This window comes from Acanthisitta chloris, unplaced genomic scaffold, assembly GCF_000695815.1.
Source record: "Acanthisitta chloris isolate BGI_N310 unplaced genomic scaffold, ASM69581v1 scaffold8785, whole genome shotgun sequence".
NCBI lineage: Eukaryota > Metazoa > Chordata > Aves > Passeriformes > Acanthisittidae > Acanthisitta > Acanthisitta chloris.
Genome location: NW_008672381.1, coordinates 128,685 through 143,554, shown reverse-complemented (window position 1 = coordinate 143,554; position 14,870 = coordinate 128,685). Strand labels below are relative to the sequence as shown.

Sequence of the window (14,870 nt, the reverse complement as noted above, 5' to 3'; positions counted from 1 at the left end):
AGAGGAGAAAATGGGGCTCTCTCAACAATACTTGTTGCAGGAGAAAGTTGACTGTATCAGCCTGGAAACAAGGAAGAACAAGAGAAGAAAGGGTTCTTTCTTTCTTAGTTCAAATGGTGGCTTCAGTGGCTCCAAAGTTTCCACTTCAATGGGTCTGAAGTTGAAACCAATGTGCATTGCTTCATTTTTTTTCTCCACTTTTTCTGTCTCCAGGGGATGAATGAAATGTATGGTGTAACATTAAGTTTTTCTAAGCAAAGTGGAGATGACATGAAGTGGCTTCTATCCTAAATGTTGGTGCGCTAGATTATATGTTAGAGAAGATTAATAGCCAAAGAGAAGGCTTATTAATTGTGTTATAAGAGACTCTTAGCTACCTCAAAGCATGATTCTGAGCTGGACTGCAAGGCCATTACAGAGAATGTGGGATAGGCAGTAATTTTTAATATTTACAGTTTTGTAGAAATTGATGGTTTTCTCGTAGCATCTGTTGCACAAAAAAGGGTGCATATAAATGGGAACAGATCACTGATTATCTGGTAGAAGAAATTAAAGCCTTTTTTTGCCATGCAGATACTGTAGAAAGTACCAGATTTGCTCAAACTGTTCTATGAGTGTTTAGGTTGGCCACTGTATTCTTCAAAATTAAAAGCTGGTGTTTGGTTTCTGGATATTCTTCTCCTTCCCCTGAACTGGGCCACTGCCAATCTCAACGGAAGGAAGGGATTTGAAATGCTTACTTATTACAGGCCACATTTCCTTACTGGTGTGTTTGGTTGGATCACTGCAGTTCTTGTTTGCAGTCACCTGGACCATTTCTCTGTCCTTTTCATGTTCTGTGGTGGAAGCCACCTAATTCTGTTTGGTATCTCATGTAACCCCTGTGGCAATTACAGCAGCTGTGTGTATGATGATACATCAAACATCGGTATTAAATGAACATTAATTATGGTGGGGGCTGCCAGGCCAGTTTCTGTAACAGCATAATAGAACCAGTTTCTGGAACAGAGAAGTCATCCTGAGGCATGGCCATGTACCAGATCTCAGTACTATTGAGAGTACAGACTGATAGGATGTAGGAACTTCTAGCATATGGAGTGGTGAGTGTCACCACTGTCAGTAAATACCAAGATTTTAGTAGAGAGAGCAGTACTATGCATGGAATATGTGAGTATGCACTGCCACTGCCAAAAAAAAAAGATAAATCTTGCCTCTAGCTTTATTCTACCTACTGCTTTCCCATTGAGAATCTTGATAATGGAAAAGCACAAAGTTATCATTAATAATAGTGAGTTTCATGAATATAATCACTGTCAGTACATGCTTAGGATATAGATGAGTTACACAGTGTACCTTTATCATTGATCATGCATGTAGGAACCATTAAAATATAAAAAAATGGTTTAAATGATTAATCGCATTCCAAAGAGGCTGTGAATATAATGAATATAAATAATGTGTATGAGGGAGAAGGAGTTGTTTAAGAAACATATCTTTATTTCTGATCAAAACAACAGAGGAAATATCATTTATCTTATTGCTTAGCTTTGAATCAAGTCTTATAATTTTGAGCAAATTAACTGCACACTGATAAGACTTCAGTGCTACAGGTGTGCAATTAAGGCACAACAAAAGAGGGTTTATTAGACTCAGAATGTCATTTGGAAGTTTTAATTGCCTTTGCAAGCTAGGGGAAAGTTCATTCTGAATGTTTTACTTATCTTCTAGGAACTATAATTATGTCAGAAGAATTGCAAGATGCTTTAGACAATATGTATGATGCTAGAATTCCCAAACTGTGGTTTAGGATTTCCTGGGAGTCAACTACTTTAGGATTTTGGTTCACTGAACTTCTTGAAAGAAACCAGCAGTTCAGCAGCTGGCTGCAGGGTGGTCGTCCAAACCAGTTCTGGATGACAGGATTCTTTAATCCTCAGGTAAGATTGCCAGATTGACCTTTATAACTTCTGTCTAACTGTTAAAATAGACCTTGAGAGAACTTCAAACTGATTTAATATTGACTATATTAAGTGTAATCTAAATTCAGTTTTTAGCATAAATATAGGAGAAATTGCCTTCAACATCTATTGAAGAAATTGTTGCTAGAAAAAAATGCTACTTAAATAACAAAATACATCCTGTGGTTGCTTTAATTATAGTGAGGAAATTGGCTAAGTACATGTTTTCACATTTCAACTTAATCCTCCTTTTTTCACCTCCTCTGTTACAGTAATATTGTTTTTACTTATTGCATGAAAATCCCTTTGAGTACATAACAAGGTAAGTTACAGAACTTTGACACAGGAAGAAGAGATTTGAACTTGGTTCTCAGTCCTTGCAAATCAGTTTCTTTGAAATGGAAGGCTTGTTATTTATACCACTCCAGAATTGTGCCAGACATGGTCTGCAGAGACACATAAAAAATACAGCCTCTCGTCTGCACCATCTAAAATAAAAACCTGGCATGAAATGAAACACAAAAAAGGGAACAGCTGAGAGCAGAGTTAAAAGAAGTAAAGTATACATACCTAGATGATGTGTAGTTTCTTTGCACAGCTATCGACATTCATTAAAGCTTTTTATGATTCACAGATGTTTGTGGGAAGTGTGAGTTGTGGAAATGAGTCATTGTGAGAGTATCCAGCCAACAGGTTTCTGTGAAGCCTTAGCAAAAAGCTATTTTAAAGATCTATTTTAATCTCAGTACTTGTTAGCAATGCAAAAGCTAGCTGAAACAGCTGCCTAGAATAGAGAAAGCAACAGTGACAAATATTCCCAAGGACTGCTGCGGGGAAACATCCATCTATCATCTGTCCTGTCTATGTCAGCTGTCTGCTGATACAACTTTATAGCTTGGAAGTGTGCTCAAAGGACTCCTGAGCAAAGGGTTCCCAAGTATGAGGGAGAGGAGTAGGAGTTTTAATAAAATGTTTATGCTTCCATACTTGGTTTGATAGCAACACGCTGATAGAGGCTCTCGAAAATATTCCAAAATAACTTTTGCAATGATGAGGCTGGATGCAACCCTAACAGGCTTTTGGTTTTGTTGGTGTTTGCTTTTGCACTGCAGATGAGAAAGAGCTTAATACAGTTTTTGTACTGGTCATTTTAGCTGGCTTTTTTGTTGTGTCAGTTCTGAAATTTTGCCAGCCCAAATTGGGCATCCTATATTTTTTTGGATCCATATAACTGGATTTCTCAAAAGAGCTGCCAGATAATCAGTGTAAAATGTCCCTGAACAAATTGTGATTTAATAGACCATAGTAAGTGAGAAAGCCTCTAGATATACAAAAATTAAACACTTCATAACCCCTAGTTCTAAAAGTCCCTAAATACATAGTGTGCAGAGATGTAAAAATTTGTTTGTCCTGATAATCACAAGCTTGAGAATCAAATGGCTATTGTTGTAGTTTTAATTTTTTGTCAAGCAAGCTGTGGGAGTAGCTCATTCTAAAGGAAATTCACCTAAGCCAACTCCGTTTCCATTTAATTAACTATTATTTTGTTATTTTGTTAACAGTCATATTTTGTGTTTAAAATCAGTATTTTATATGTTAAGAAATTTGATTTTCATCTTCTCAAACAGGCTGAGGTAATGAAGTATTAGTGCTGCAGTTCTAATGGCTTATTAGTAATACCTGAGAAGCTGACAGAAAAATTCTTGCATTTGTGAGATGAAATGCAGCCCCTAAGTAATTTCCCTATTTGCACAGATCTCACTGTTTTCTTTATAGTCGATGGATAAATGCCACAGATAACACAAGACCATAAAGGAGATTTATAGCACTGGGAGAATGAGGCATTCTGGCAATAAAAAATAATATAGGACCTGACTCTGCCTTCTCTTGGACTGTTTATACACTAGGATAAATTCAGTAATTTCACAGAAGTTAATCTTTATTTTTAGTGATACAAACGAGGGCTGGCTCAGATTTCTGTGTAAAAGAAACTGGATTCCCTCTGTGTGTCTGCATTGGGCCAACATAACTGGGGTGAACAAAAGAAGTGCCACAAATTTTCTTTCCTCCTGGAAGTTAATCTGATGTTACTGGATCTTTTCCTCAAAAAACTTGACACTAGACATATCTCATTTCTACATTCCAATTTCCATGTTGTGGCTGACACTGTTTTATTGTTTCCTTGTTTGCATCACTGTATCCAGTTGCTGTCACTTGTACTATATATAGCTTTTAAGCACTGTGAGGCAAAACTGTCCTTCTGGTTGTGCAGTACTTAACATAATGAATCCTCAGCCTACTTCTACAACCCTTAGATGCCAAAACAATGTGAATACTAATGAGAATATGAAGTACAATGCCTCCATTCCTCAGTGCCCACTTAATTCTGGCAAACCTGCCATAATTTGCTCGCTGTAGAAATTGCAAAGTAAGTGACAAACAATGAACCTCCTAAGTAAGGTACAGGAGAGAATAAGATTGTGAAAGCAATAGACAACTGATTTCCGTATTTCTTGTCACAGCTTCCATGGGTTCCTCCTTCTCCTTCACTAGAAGGTTCAGAGTTAGTCTGCATGGGTTGCTAGAAAGCAAAGGAACAAAGCTTTAGCAGGCTTCAGGGAGCTGGCCAGGGAGAAATTCAGCAAAAAGCACACACAAAAAAACCCTAACCACTAACCAACCAACCAAACACCACCACCCCATCCCACCCCTCAAAAAAAACCCCAACCTACCAACCAACAAAACCAACAAAACCAAAACCAAAAACGAGCAAGGACTACCAGAAATCAAAATAAATGTCATGACAAATTGCCCATTATGTCCCTGACAGAGGGTTTCGGCGTGAGCCAAGCCCTCAGCTGTACAGTGGCACCTCAAGCCACTCGAGTCTGTCTTGCTGTTTGTTGTGTCATTCACCTGCTCTGGGACACACAGCTGGGCCTCCAGCTCACATCTGTAGTCTTTAAACACTGTTTAGGACTAATTCAAATGAGCAGATAAGTTTTACAAATCCCACTGTCGACAGTGTATAGGTCCTGCTATCTCTGTAGGAATGATCTGCTATCTAAACCTTATCCCTGAAGACAACTGACAGCTCTGAGCTTACTTTTATTTCAGTGTTTCCATGGTGCCTTTGAACTGATTCCCTTAATACAGTCGTTTCTTGGTTCTGTCCTCTTCAGGCTCTTCTTGCTTTAATATTTCAGTTTATCTGGGATCCAGTGGCCCTCTGGGGCCTTTGGCAGTGAACACGTCATATATTTTAAAGTATTGGTTCTAGCATGTTTCTACAAAATTAAAATTCCACAAATTACTGTGAGGATTCTGCTTTCATTTAATGGCATTTCTGATAGAAGAACTTGGCCTTTAATCCTGTCTCCCTTAGCTATATGCTAGAGTTCTCAGCTACTTCAAATGCAATTACAATTATCTGTGCTATCACAAAACCTCTTTAAACCACTTGTCCTGGGGTCTCTGGGATGATATTAATGAGAAGCAGCCAATGTCAGTTAGCAGAAACATTTGAGTTCATGAAAGTCATCTCACATTCTCATAACTTAAAGGATATTGTGTGGCTACAAAGTGCTTAGCTCATGCAACGAGCACTCCATTCCTAGCAGCCAGAGATGGCCCCTGCATTCTGTAGATTATTTGCTAATGTTTCCACATCTGACTCCTTTACGTTCATTTGGCCCTAACAGTAGCTCAGCAGAGCATCCTGCACTGTGAATACTGAAGAAAAATAAAAATTTTATTCAATACCCTAATCGCTCCTGATTTCTTTCTAGCTGTGCTGTTGGCTCTATAATTCCCACCTTTGTTTGTTCCCTGTGTGGCTCTCTATCCCCACTTCTCTGTCTCCAGATGCTTTCTTTCCCTGTTCTGAAATCTGTTCTGAAACTTCTTCTTTCCTAGTTGTCCTTTTCATTGCACTTCCATATTAAATTTTGTGTTTTATTCATTCATCTCCTGGCTACACAAATTGGTTTCCATAGGATAAAATTAGATGTACATCTACAACATGACCACTGGAAGAGCAAAGGAGTCTACCCTCTCATCTCTAAGGGCTAAGGCACTACCCATGTACTGCACTGTGTGCACATGGACAGCTGTATCAGATAAGCTAACCAGCACCTTCAGCCTGGGTTGTTTTAATAGCTTATAATCACATCATGAGATTGTAGCTCTTTAGAACAGAGGGTTGGTTTCATTCCCTGCTGCTGAAGTGCTCTGGGTTTATCTTTCTGTTGTCTAAAATAGTGTGCTATTGTAGTATATAAATACTTTTCACTGAGCAAAGTGTCAGAGGTATCTCACTATTTAATTGCATGATTCCAGTTTGTAATTCCTTTGTGTTCTGTAAAATGTTTCATTAATTGTTGACTGAAAAGCATTTTTACAATGCTGGTCTAAGAAAAGTTGAGTAATATGGAAAGTGTTAGAGGAAATTAGAAATTACCTGTCTTTGGTAATTTGGTGTCTCAAAACACATGAATCTGGCAGCCTTGTAAACTTCTCTTCATCAGGCTGGTTGTAAAATAGGCATGAGAGGTGAAGTGAGTTATATAGGCGGCTTCTGATATTTTAAGTAAGCCAACTTGATGGCTTCTTAGCACCAACACATGCACACCAGTTATGTAAGAATGCATGGCACTGAGAAAGTGTAGGAAAGCATTGGATTTACACTACTGAATTAACACGTACATGAGACTCCGTGGGATGTGGTTTTATAGAGCTGATGTCACAGCAAAAAAAAAGTTGGAAACTTAAATTCAAGCCTTTTTTTTAGACCCTCTATGTCCTATTCCTCTATGTCTCCTTAGGGATTCCTAACAGCTATGAGGCAAGAGACAACTCGCATGAATTTAGCAAAAGGGTGGGCACTCGACAGTGTTATTTTACACAATGAAGTGACCAAGATGATGAAAGAAGATGTTGTTGGCCCTCCTCCTGCTGATGTTGGTGGAGTTTACATATACGGCCTTTACCTCGAAGGGGCAGGTTGGGACCGCAGAAACAGTAAACTGATTGAGGCAGCATCAAAGGTAAGGATTACGTGAGCATGACTGACTGTGGCATAATACAGTGTGCTGAGAGAACACCAGGAAGCATGTTAAGAGCCTGCAGCAGTGGTTTCACAACAGGTTTTAAGAAGGTGAAACACTAGCTGGGCTGGGAAGAGGACATTGTTTACGCACCAGAAGGGAACAAAAAGACTTCTGTCAGAAAGTGAATTTAGGATGCATTGCACTAGAGCAGACCAGATGCTGGGCTTCTTGGCTTCAGGGGGCCTAGAAGCACAGTAACGTTTGAATAAAACAGTGCAACCCATAGTCAGTCTTCTTTTGACTGACCAAGTGGGACCCTATCAAAACTGCCAAAGCCCTGGACTGGGTTTGCTATGAAGGTCACTTTTCGGTTGACTAGAAATCCCTGGTGTTTGTTTTTTAATAGGAGGAAGAGTATTAGTTCTGGGCTTATGCTCAGTTGTCCATGCATGAAGTTACATTTTGCTGATGTGACTAAGCAGATTTAAAAATCTAGCTGTGGAGTAATGATTAGATACTGTGGTCACTGTTCAGAGAAAACTGACATTGCCTGCACTGGTACGCTTTTTACAAACCAATGCTAACTGTCCTGGAATTGGAATTGAGGAGATTCCTCTCCATAGGTAGAACACTTCTGGTTTCGAAACCAAACCTTGCCACCTGTAACTTGGGTTGCTGGTCTGTCAAAAGACACCTTCAAATGCATAGTTTACTCTAGTACTCTGGAGTGTTCAGCGAGATTCCATGTTGGTTTTGGATTTGAGTCTTTTTTCTCCCCTGGCAATGAATACTTTATATTGCTGGAAGACCTGAGGGGATCTAGCCTGGATAAACACGCAAGAGGCACCTTGGATCTTAGAAGTTCCACTGTCAGCAGTGCAGAGATCACAAGGAGGCTAGCTAAATGCAGCTTGGCCTTCATAGCTCCAGTCCTGCCATCCAGGAAACAGGAGGTGGGGAAAGAACGGGAAACATAAGCCAAAGGGACAAAGGATGGGGAAAAAAAAGACAGTGGTTGCTCTCCCTCCTAGATCCACCCTATCATTTTCTATTGACTTCCATGGCATGCAGTGTTCCAGGTTTCTGCTGCTTTCTTTTCCTTTCAGGCTTCCTGCTATCTGTTGTCCCTGAGCTGCTATGGGCTTAAAGTTAGGGTCAATACAGTAGTGAGTGTAGGACCAGTGTTCTCACATGGTCCTCTGCCTGAAGTGCTGGTGCTTTTGCTGAAGGCCATCACTGAATCTAGTTGTAGCGTAGAATTCAGATACCCTGTCCTGCTTCTCTAATGCTGAGACCTGTGTCTCTTTTAACATTCTCAGGTGCTGTTCACAAGTCTTCCTGTGGTCCACGTCTATGCTGTTAGCACAGCAGCACTACACGACCCAAAGAAGCAACAAGGAAATGTGTACTCCTGCCCTGTCTACAAAAAGCCTCGGAGAACAGATCTGACATACATTTTCTCTTTGTATCTGAAAACAGTGCAGAATCCTGATCATTGGACTTTAAGGGGGGTTGCACTGCTCTGCAGTTCAAAATAAGGATAGCTGTTAAAAAAAGAACCACCTAGTAAGATTAAGCTGCAGCCAGTAGGGCTTGGGTTGTTATTGTCAAAGTGGTGGCTCCCTTCTCACAGGGGTGTGGGAATTTGCAACTGATGTATAGAGATTATGTTGATTGCACATAGATCAGTTTACTCTGTTCACAGAAAAAATACTAAATTTATTTAACCTGGGAATAACAGAGGGAAAACAGTTGCAGGTGTAAAGTTTGGCAACTGTTATAAAGCATGTGAGAATATAATCAACTAACTTGCTCATAATGGAATCACTATGAAAGAAAGTGCTTATGATAGTGACAGCTATCAACTAACATTTATGGTGATTCTTTTGTAGCTGTTATCTTTCTTCTTAGTACAAGCCTTTTTCATAATATAATTATTTTTTAATTCAACTTTGCAGTAAAAACTTATCATCCATAGCATTATTAAAACTGTAATGACAAGTGAATTAAACAGATGGTAAAACTTCATGTTTATTTGCATATATTCCAATGCACAGTTCCTTTCATTTTGCATTTGTAAACTTACTGGGTGGTTTTACTAATGGATGCTACCATTTTCTTGAACAGCCACCTGTTTATGCAAACAATCATAGAAGTCATACAAATAGGCATGTTTATATTTGCACAAGTAGTGGCCTTTGCACATATTAACTCATTTCTAAGCCTATATGCCCTGATAAGGAATGTGTGCACCCCGCCCCATTATTAGCAAGAAAAATGTTTCGAAACTTTTCTCAGAGCAAACACCTCTGAACATATTTGTCTCTATTAGTATTCATTCCATTGGCATTAGTGCCTGAATCCTGCAAACTCAAACCTCTTAACTGCTTTTTATTCTGTATCTTGCATTCGTTCAGGTAAAAAAACTAAAGATGACACACAGACCATTTCTGGGAGTAGATTCACCTGAAATGGCTGAAGGTATTTTTGTGTTACCACCATTGCTGTCTACCCTGTAACTGAAGGGTGATTGCTGCTTCTCTTTTATTAGACAGACAGCCATTGGCAGAAAACTTGTTTGGCTTTTTTCACCAGCACAAATTCAAAGCAAAAGACATTGCCCTTGCATGTTATGAAAGAAGGACTTGCAGTCAAGTCTTCGTTATTTTTTTTCCTCTCCTTGTAAACACTTTCAACTTTTGTATAAACACTTCAGTTTCTTTTTAGCTGTTGTCTAAGAAAGTACTCCATCCCTTCCCATAACCAGTTTTATGCTGCAGTTAGCAATTACAGTGTTCTTTCTGTGAGGAAGTTTGATATTCACACTCCCGCCCACATCTAAGCAGAAAGTGCCAGCTTTCTTCTTGGAAAACAGAGCAGACAGGGACAGGGTCCCTTGGTTCCACTGAGCCAGGAACAACAGTGCTGGCAAGATTATCTTTCCAAGTGAAACCAACTGTTCAAAAAATATACACCAGGCCTCCCTGCAGTACAGCTGTACAGCAACTAATTTCATTGAGAATTTTGTTTCTCAGAAGGCTGAAGGATTTGGCTTCAGGATCATTGATTTTGGAAATTACGAAAAAGATAGGAGAGACTTCAAGCAGGAAAAGGCTGTGCTGTTATATAGAAATTGAGGTTGCAAACCATAGTGTTCTCCCCATCCCCTACCTGTATGAGGGGATATGGAGTAAATTAACTTTGGTTTCTTGGCACATGTAAGATTCCGACCAGTAACAATGAAAATAATGAAAAATGAAGAATGTACATTGAAATACTTTGCACATCTGAAGAATTCACTACTTGATATGGAAACAAATCATCCTCTGAACAATTGAGGTTAGAATTAAACATTAAAATATATATATATTTGATAGAGGTTATATGTGGTGCTGCATGATAAGCTCCATGGAAACTGCATCACTTTCTTTCTTCATCAAGTAAAATGAGAAAATTAAATGCCATATAAACAAAATTTATAGGCAATTATGTTCTAGCACTTAGTGTTCTGCTGTACAAAAATGAAAAGGAATAGCTTATTTGAACTTTGACATTTTCATTTCAATAACTAAACCCTGTTTGTCAGTTTAGGAAAATGTCAGACCTTGCAGAACAGAATGCAGGCCATATTACAGAAGAACCAGACAAATCATACAGTATTTCACTGAAGATAGCTACAGTTTTATATGGAACTGGAAGAAGAATACAGAGTCGCCTGGTTCCAGAAAGACCTCCTATAACTAGTAAAAAAACCCCCCAAACAAAATCTCCAATCTATCCTATAAGCAAACCTTTTTTTAAAATTTTTGCATAATTACAGTAGAGTGGAGATGTACAATTTGCTGTTGAAAGAAATGTCTTCCCATCCCTGTCTCCCTCTCCTGCCCTTCCATTCAGTGGACTTGCTGCTCCCAATCTGACAACATTAATTTGATTTGAAATGGCACCGACGTAGTATAACACTGACCCTCCCCAACCAGCGTTCCCTAGTTACCATTGCTAAAGCTGCTTCACTTCAAATGGGATGTACACCAGACTAAATGAAAGAACTGGCAGGCAGAATATTTGAAATAAAAGTAATTATATTTAAATTATAGATTAACAATTAGTTGGGAGTCCTCAAACAATGTATATAGATAACCAAGTTATGCTCTGCTGTTAAAATGAATCCAAGGTATTAAATACAATCATAGAGATTTTGGCAATATTGTACAAGTTTCACACAGATAGTAATGACTAACATTGCTTTCCATAAGTGTTTTGAAGGCAACTCCATTTAAGAATGAAGAGAGCAATACAGTTCTGCACCCCATGTCAGTGTAGCAGTCATGTTTACAAACAGATCTGATGTCAGGGCACTGGATCCCTAGTGTTGCAAATAAACAGCATTCCATACTCCAAAGGGTGTCTGTCTCATAATCCCTGAGGCTGTGGCTGGGCAATAATGATGACGATGGGAAAAAAAGAATTGGGTTATGGATTGGCCCTGTATGTCTGTGACTTTGTAGAATAGATTTTAATTGCAGTGAAGTTCAGAGAAAGCACAGAGAATGAAAAGCAAAACAATTCCCTTGTTAGTCAGTTATGTACATAAGCCCTATGATCCTCTGTATAGAATAATAATTTTTTAAAAGATCTCAAGGCAACTTCAGTCACAATATTCTATTTTTTCCTCTCTATTTATCCAGAATCCATGCATTAATCTTACTCCTCTTTCACTACTTCATACCGTTGCCTTTCTCACAATCTCATCTTTCCAAAACATGAATATGGTACCTCATTCTCTTTTCCTTCTGCTACTCCATATTTACTGTGTTTTCTTCTTTTTCATTCTTATTCCATAAGTGCAGAAAATGCATTGCTTGTTTGCATCAAACCTTCCTGTTCCAGAACTCTGGTAATAACCTGGAGTAATTTCAGAAGCTTCTCTTTTCCACTGAGAAAAAAATGTAATTGACTCAAAACGCTATCATTCCTGCCACATTTTGTTCCATCTTAGATAAAGTAGGAATATCCTCTTCCCACTGCTTCTGTGAGGGCCCTTAAATTATAATATTTGTATAGCTAAACCACATTTTCCATAGTTCTTCCTTTTGCTAATATGAAGTAATAGCTTTTTTACTGTTTTCTGATTAGATGAGTTGCTATAAGATAATGGAAATAAATTTTATACTGTTGTGCATAAAATGATGAGAGTGATTAGGCTGTGAAGTGACTGCTAAATCAATCTTGACAATGCAGCAGATTTCCATCTCCCTTTGACATTGCGAGTTCCATTTGGGTTAATGATGGCTATCGGCACACGCCGAGGCAGAGCGGGAGCCCCTTCGTTCCACTTGCATGGCTTGACTTTTGTCAGGAAGACAACACTACAGATATCTGTGTAAATGATAGAACAACACCAACAAGTTTTGTGGTATAACACAAATTCACACATTTTCCTAAAGCAGAGTGAGTACACACTGGGTTCTCTCTTGTTCAGCAAGGACAGTATGGTGTGTTTGCTCACTGATACCTTATGCTGATTGCTTTAAGTCTAGCAAAGGGAAGTCATCATCACCTTTTCCTCCTTCTTTTCCTTCCTGCTTAAGAACAGCTTCTGGGATTGTCACTCCTATTTCAGTTGACTGGGAAGCATCTTTTGTTGCACTATTCTTGTCTTTCTTTACCTTAGTGATCACTTCTGTGTAAGAGATTTCTTCAGTGAAGGGCTCTGCTGCTGTGAGCTCAGAGGCAATGTGTACACCAGCTTCCTGGACCCCCTCCTGACCTTCAGCTCCTGTTCGTTCTTTATTTTTTTTATGGATCTTGAATGTCTCCCTTGTTGGGGCAGCTTGAGAAATGCTTTTCTTGAACCTTATCCCAGATTGTTTCAGTCTTTCTCCTGACTGCCTGATCCTCTCTCTCCTCTCAGGGGTCACTATTCTAGTTTGAAGCCTGTTTACCCTCTTGCCAAAATTTTGTCTTGTCTTTTTGATATTTTCCCTTGAAAATGCATTTTTTATATCATCAATGCGCCTCATGCCTGATTTCTTGAACTTGGTTGCTTTGCTTTCTTCAATATAATATTCTTCATCAGAAGACAGATCATCAGGTGGGAAGAAATCATCCTCTAGAGTTTCACCTGCTGTCATCTCTTTGATAACAGAGAGAGATGAAGGACACTCAGTTTCCTTCTGTGAATGAAAGCACAGAGTCATATTCCAGCAAGTGTATTTCAAAAGCATGGTGATTCAAACAATTTTTTGTCGGCTTGCAGTTAATTAGTGCTAACTAAAACATAATATTGTAACAAAGTGAGGCAGGCTTGGACCATAGTACTTGATCTATGCAGAATACAAGTGGCAAAAGAAACCTTTGCCAAGTTTTGTAAAGACATTATATGCCTGATTAAAGATTTCTTTTCAGTTTGGTTCTACCTGAAATTAATGAATGCAATGGTCCTATGAGTACTGGCCTCTAACGGTTTTCAGAGCAGACTTCTAGCTCTTTTTTTTTTTTTTTGGAGATAGTCTGCCTCTCTGAGATCAGACCTAGGTCCATTATTCCTCACCAACAACAGCAGACACTCTATAGACAAAAAGGGCTCTTGTGCTTGTGTCTGCTGTATGCTCTCCAAGCAAGTGCCTCAATGACACCAGCAGCTTCAGTCCTCTACTGTCACTAAGACAATTATACATTTTTGACTATTTGGAACTTAGCAAACATTTCTGCTGCTGCCTAGAAGGGGGTGAACCCCAGCATATTAATGTACACATGCTGGCTCCACAAGGGGACAAAGTCAGTAAAGGAATGAGATGCCATTCAGTAAACCCAGTTCTATACAATTCACTCAGCACCTGGATCATTGCGAGGCGAACTTGATTTGTTCTATCTGAAAACATATGAATAACCCTGAGCAAGCACCTCTGTCTCCTGTGGTGAGTTTGGTGGCCTGTATGAGCATGAAGAATTACCTATTTATATTACACATTTGATGTGTATTAACTGCATCCTTGGAAATGGTGACTGTCCTAGTTATCTTAGCACTAGGAGTTATGCAGCGTCTCCTAAGAAAAACTGCACAAAGCTCAAAGCCCAAAGACACAAAGGATTTCCTAAACTGTCCACAATAAACATTTATCAAGAATCACTTAGGGGTTATGGACATGCAAATAAAACAAAGAGAAAAAAAGCTTATGGCAATGGAAGGATTTATCTGAACTAGGAGAATCTCCTAAGAAAGTTATTTCCCTGATCTGAAGGCTGCTGTCTGCATGGACAACACAAATTTGTGGCTCAGTGTCACTCAGTTACTTCTGTCTAGAAGTACTAGCATATGCATAGTAGAAAAATTGTAACTTGTAGGAGGTGTATGAGATGTATGCCAGCTGTTTATGTGCATGTGCATGTGCTCTTCTCCCAGGAGGAGCAGCCCTTTGGGTTGCAGACCAGCACACCAGCTGTATAAAACTTCTCTTAGCTGTTTCCCATTAGTACTAACTACTTCAGCTGATTTCTGAGGCATGACAGTGTCAGGACTCTACCCTTAGTATTATTTACTTAATGCAGACAACAGGAGAGATACTAGAGTTTGTGAACCCATGAAGAATAAGTCAGGCTTACTGAATATTTTGCTGTGATCTTATTTCCAGCCAAAAAGATGTCTGTCATTTTTCACAGTTACTCAATAGTATCAAGTCATGTTTAATGTTATAGAGTACTAACAACACATAAAATAACATATATTGAGCCATTTGACAAATAAAGCCCACTTAAGAGTCTGTCATCATGCCTTTGCTTCGTTAAAAGCCCTCTAGTAAAATAGTTGTTAATGCTTAGAAAAAATAGGGACAAATTACATTGCATTGATTGCAGCAGAATA

At 38.9% G+C, this 14,870-nt stretch overlaps 2 protein-coding genes across 2 annotated transcripts in view; one reads left to right on the top strand and one right to left on the bottom strand.

Moving 5' to 3' along the window:
• LOC103802057 (dynein heavy chain 5, axonemal-like) overlaps positions 1 to 8,544 on the top strand; it is a 158,752-nt gene extending 150,208 nt beyond the window's left edge. The window contains exons 74-76 of the mRNA XM_009074495.1: positions 1,729 to 1,937; positions 6,782 to 7,003; positions 8,326 to 8,544. Coding sequence (XP_009072743.1) covers positions 1,729 to 1,937; positions 6,782 to 7,003; positions 8,326 to 8,544 — 650 coding nt within the window. The remainder of the gene's footprint in view (positions 1 to 1,728; positions 1,938 to 6,781; positions 7,004 to 8,325) is intronic.
• A 3,978-nt stretch (positions 8,545 to 12,522) lies between these two features.
• MURC (muscle-related coiled-coil protein) overlaps positions 12,523 to 14,870 on the bottom strand; it is a 14,027-nt gene continuing 11,679 nt past the window's right edge. The window contains exon 2 of the mRNA XM_009074494.1: positions 12,523 to 13,182. Within this exon, the coding sequence (XP_009072742.1) occupies positions 12,523 to 13,182 (660 nt within the window). The remainder of the gene's footprint in view (positions 13,183 to 14,870) is intronic.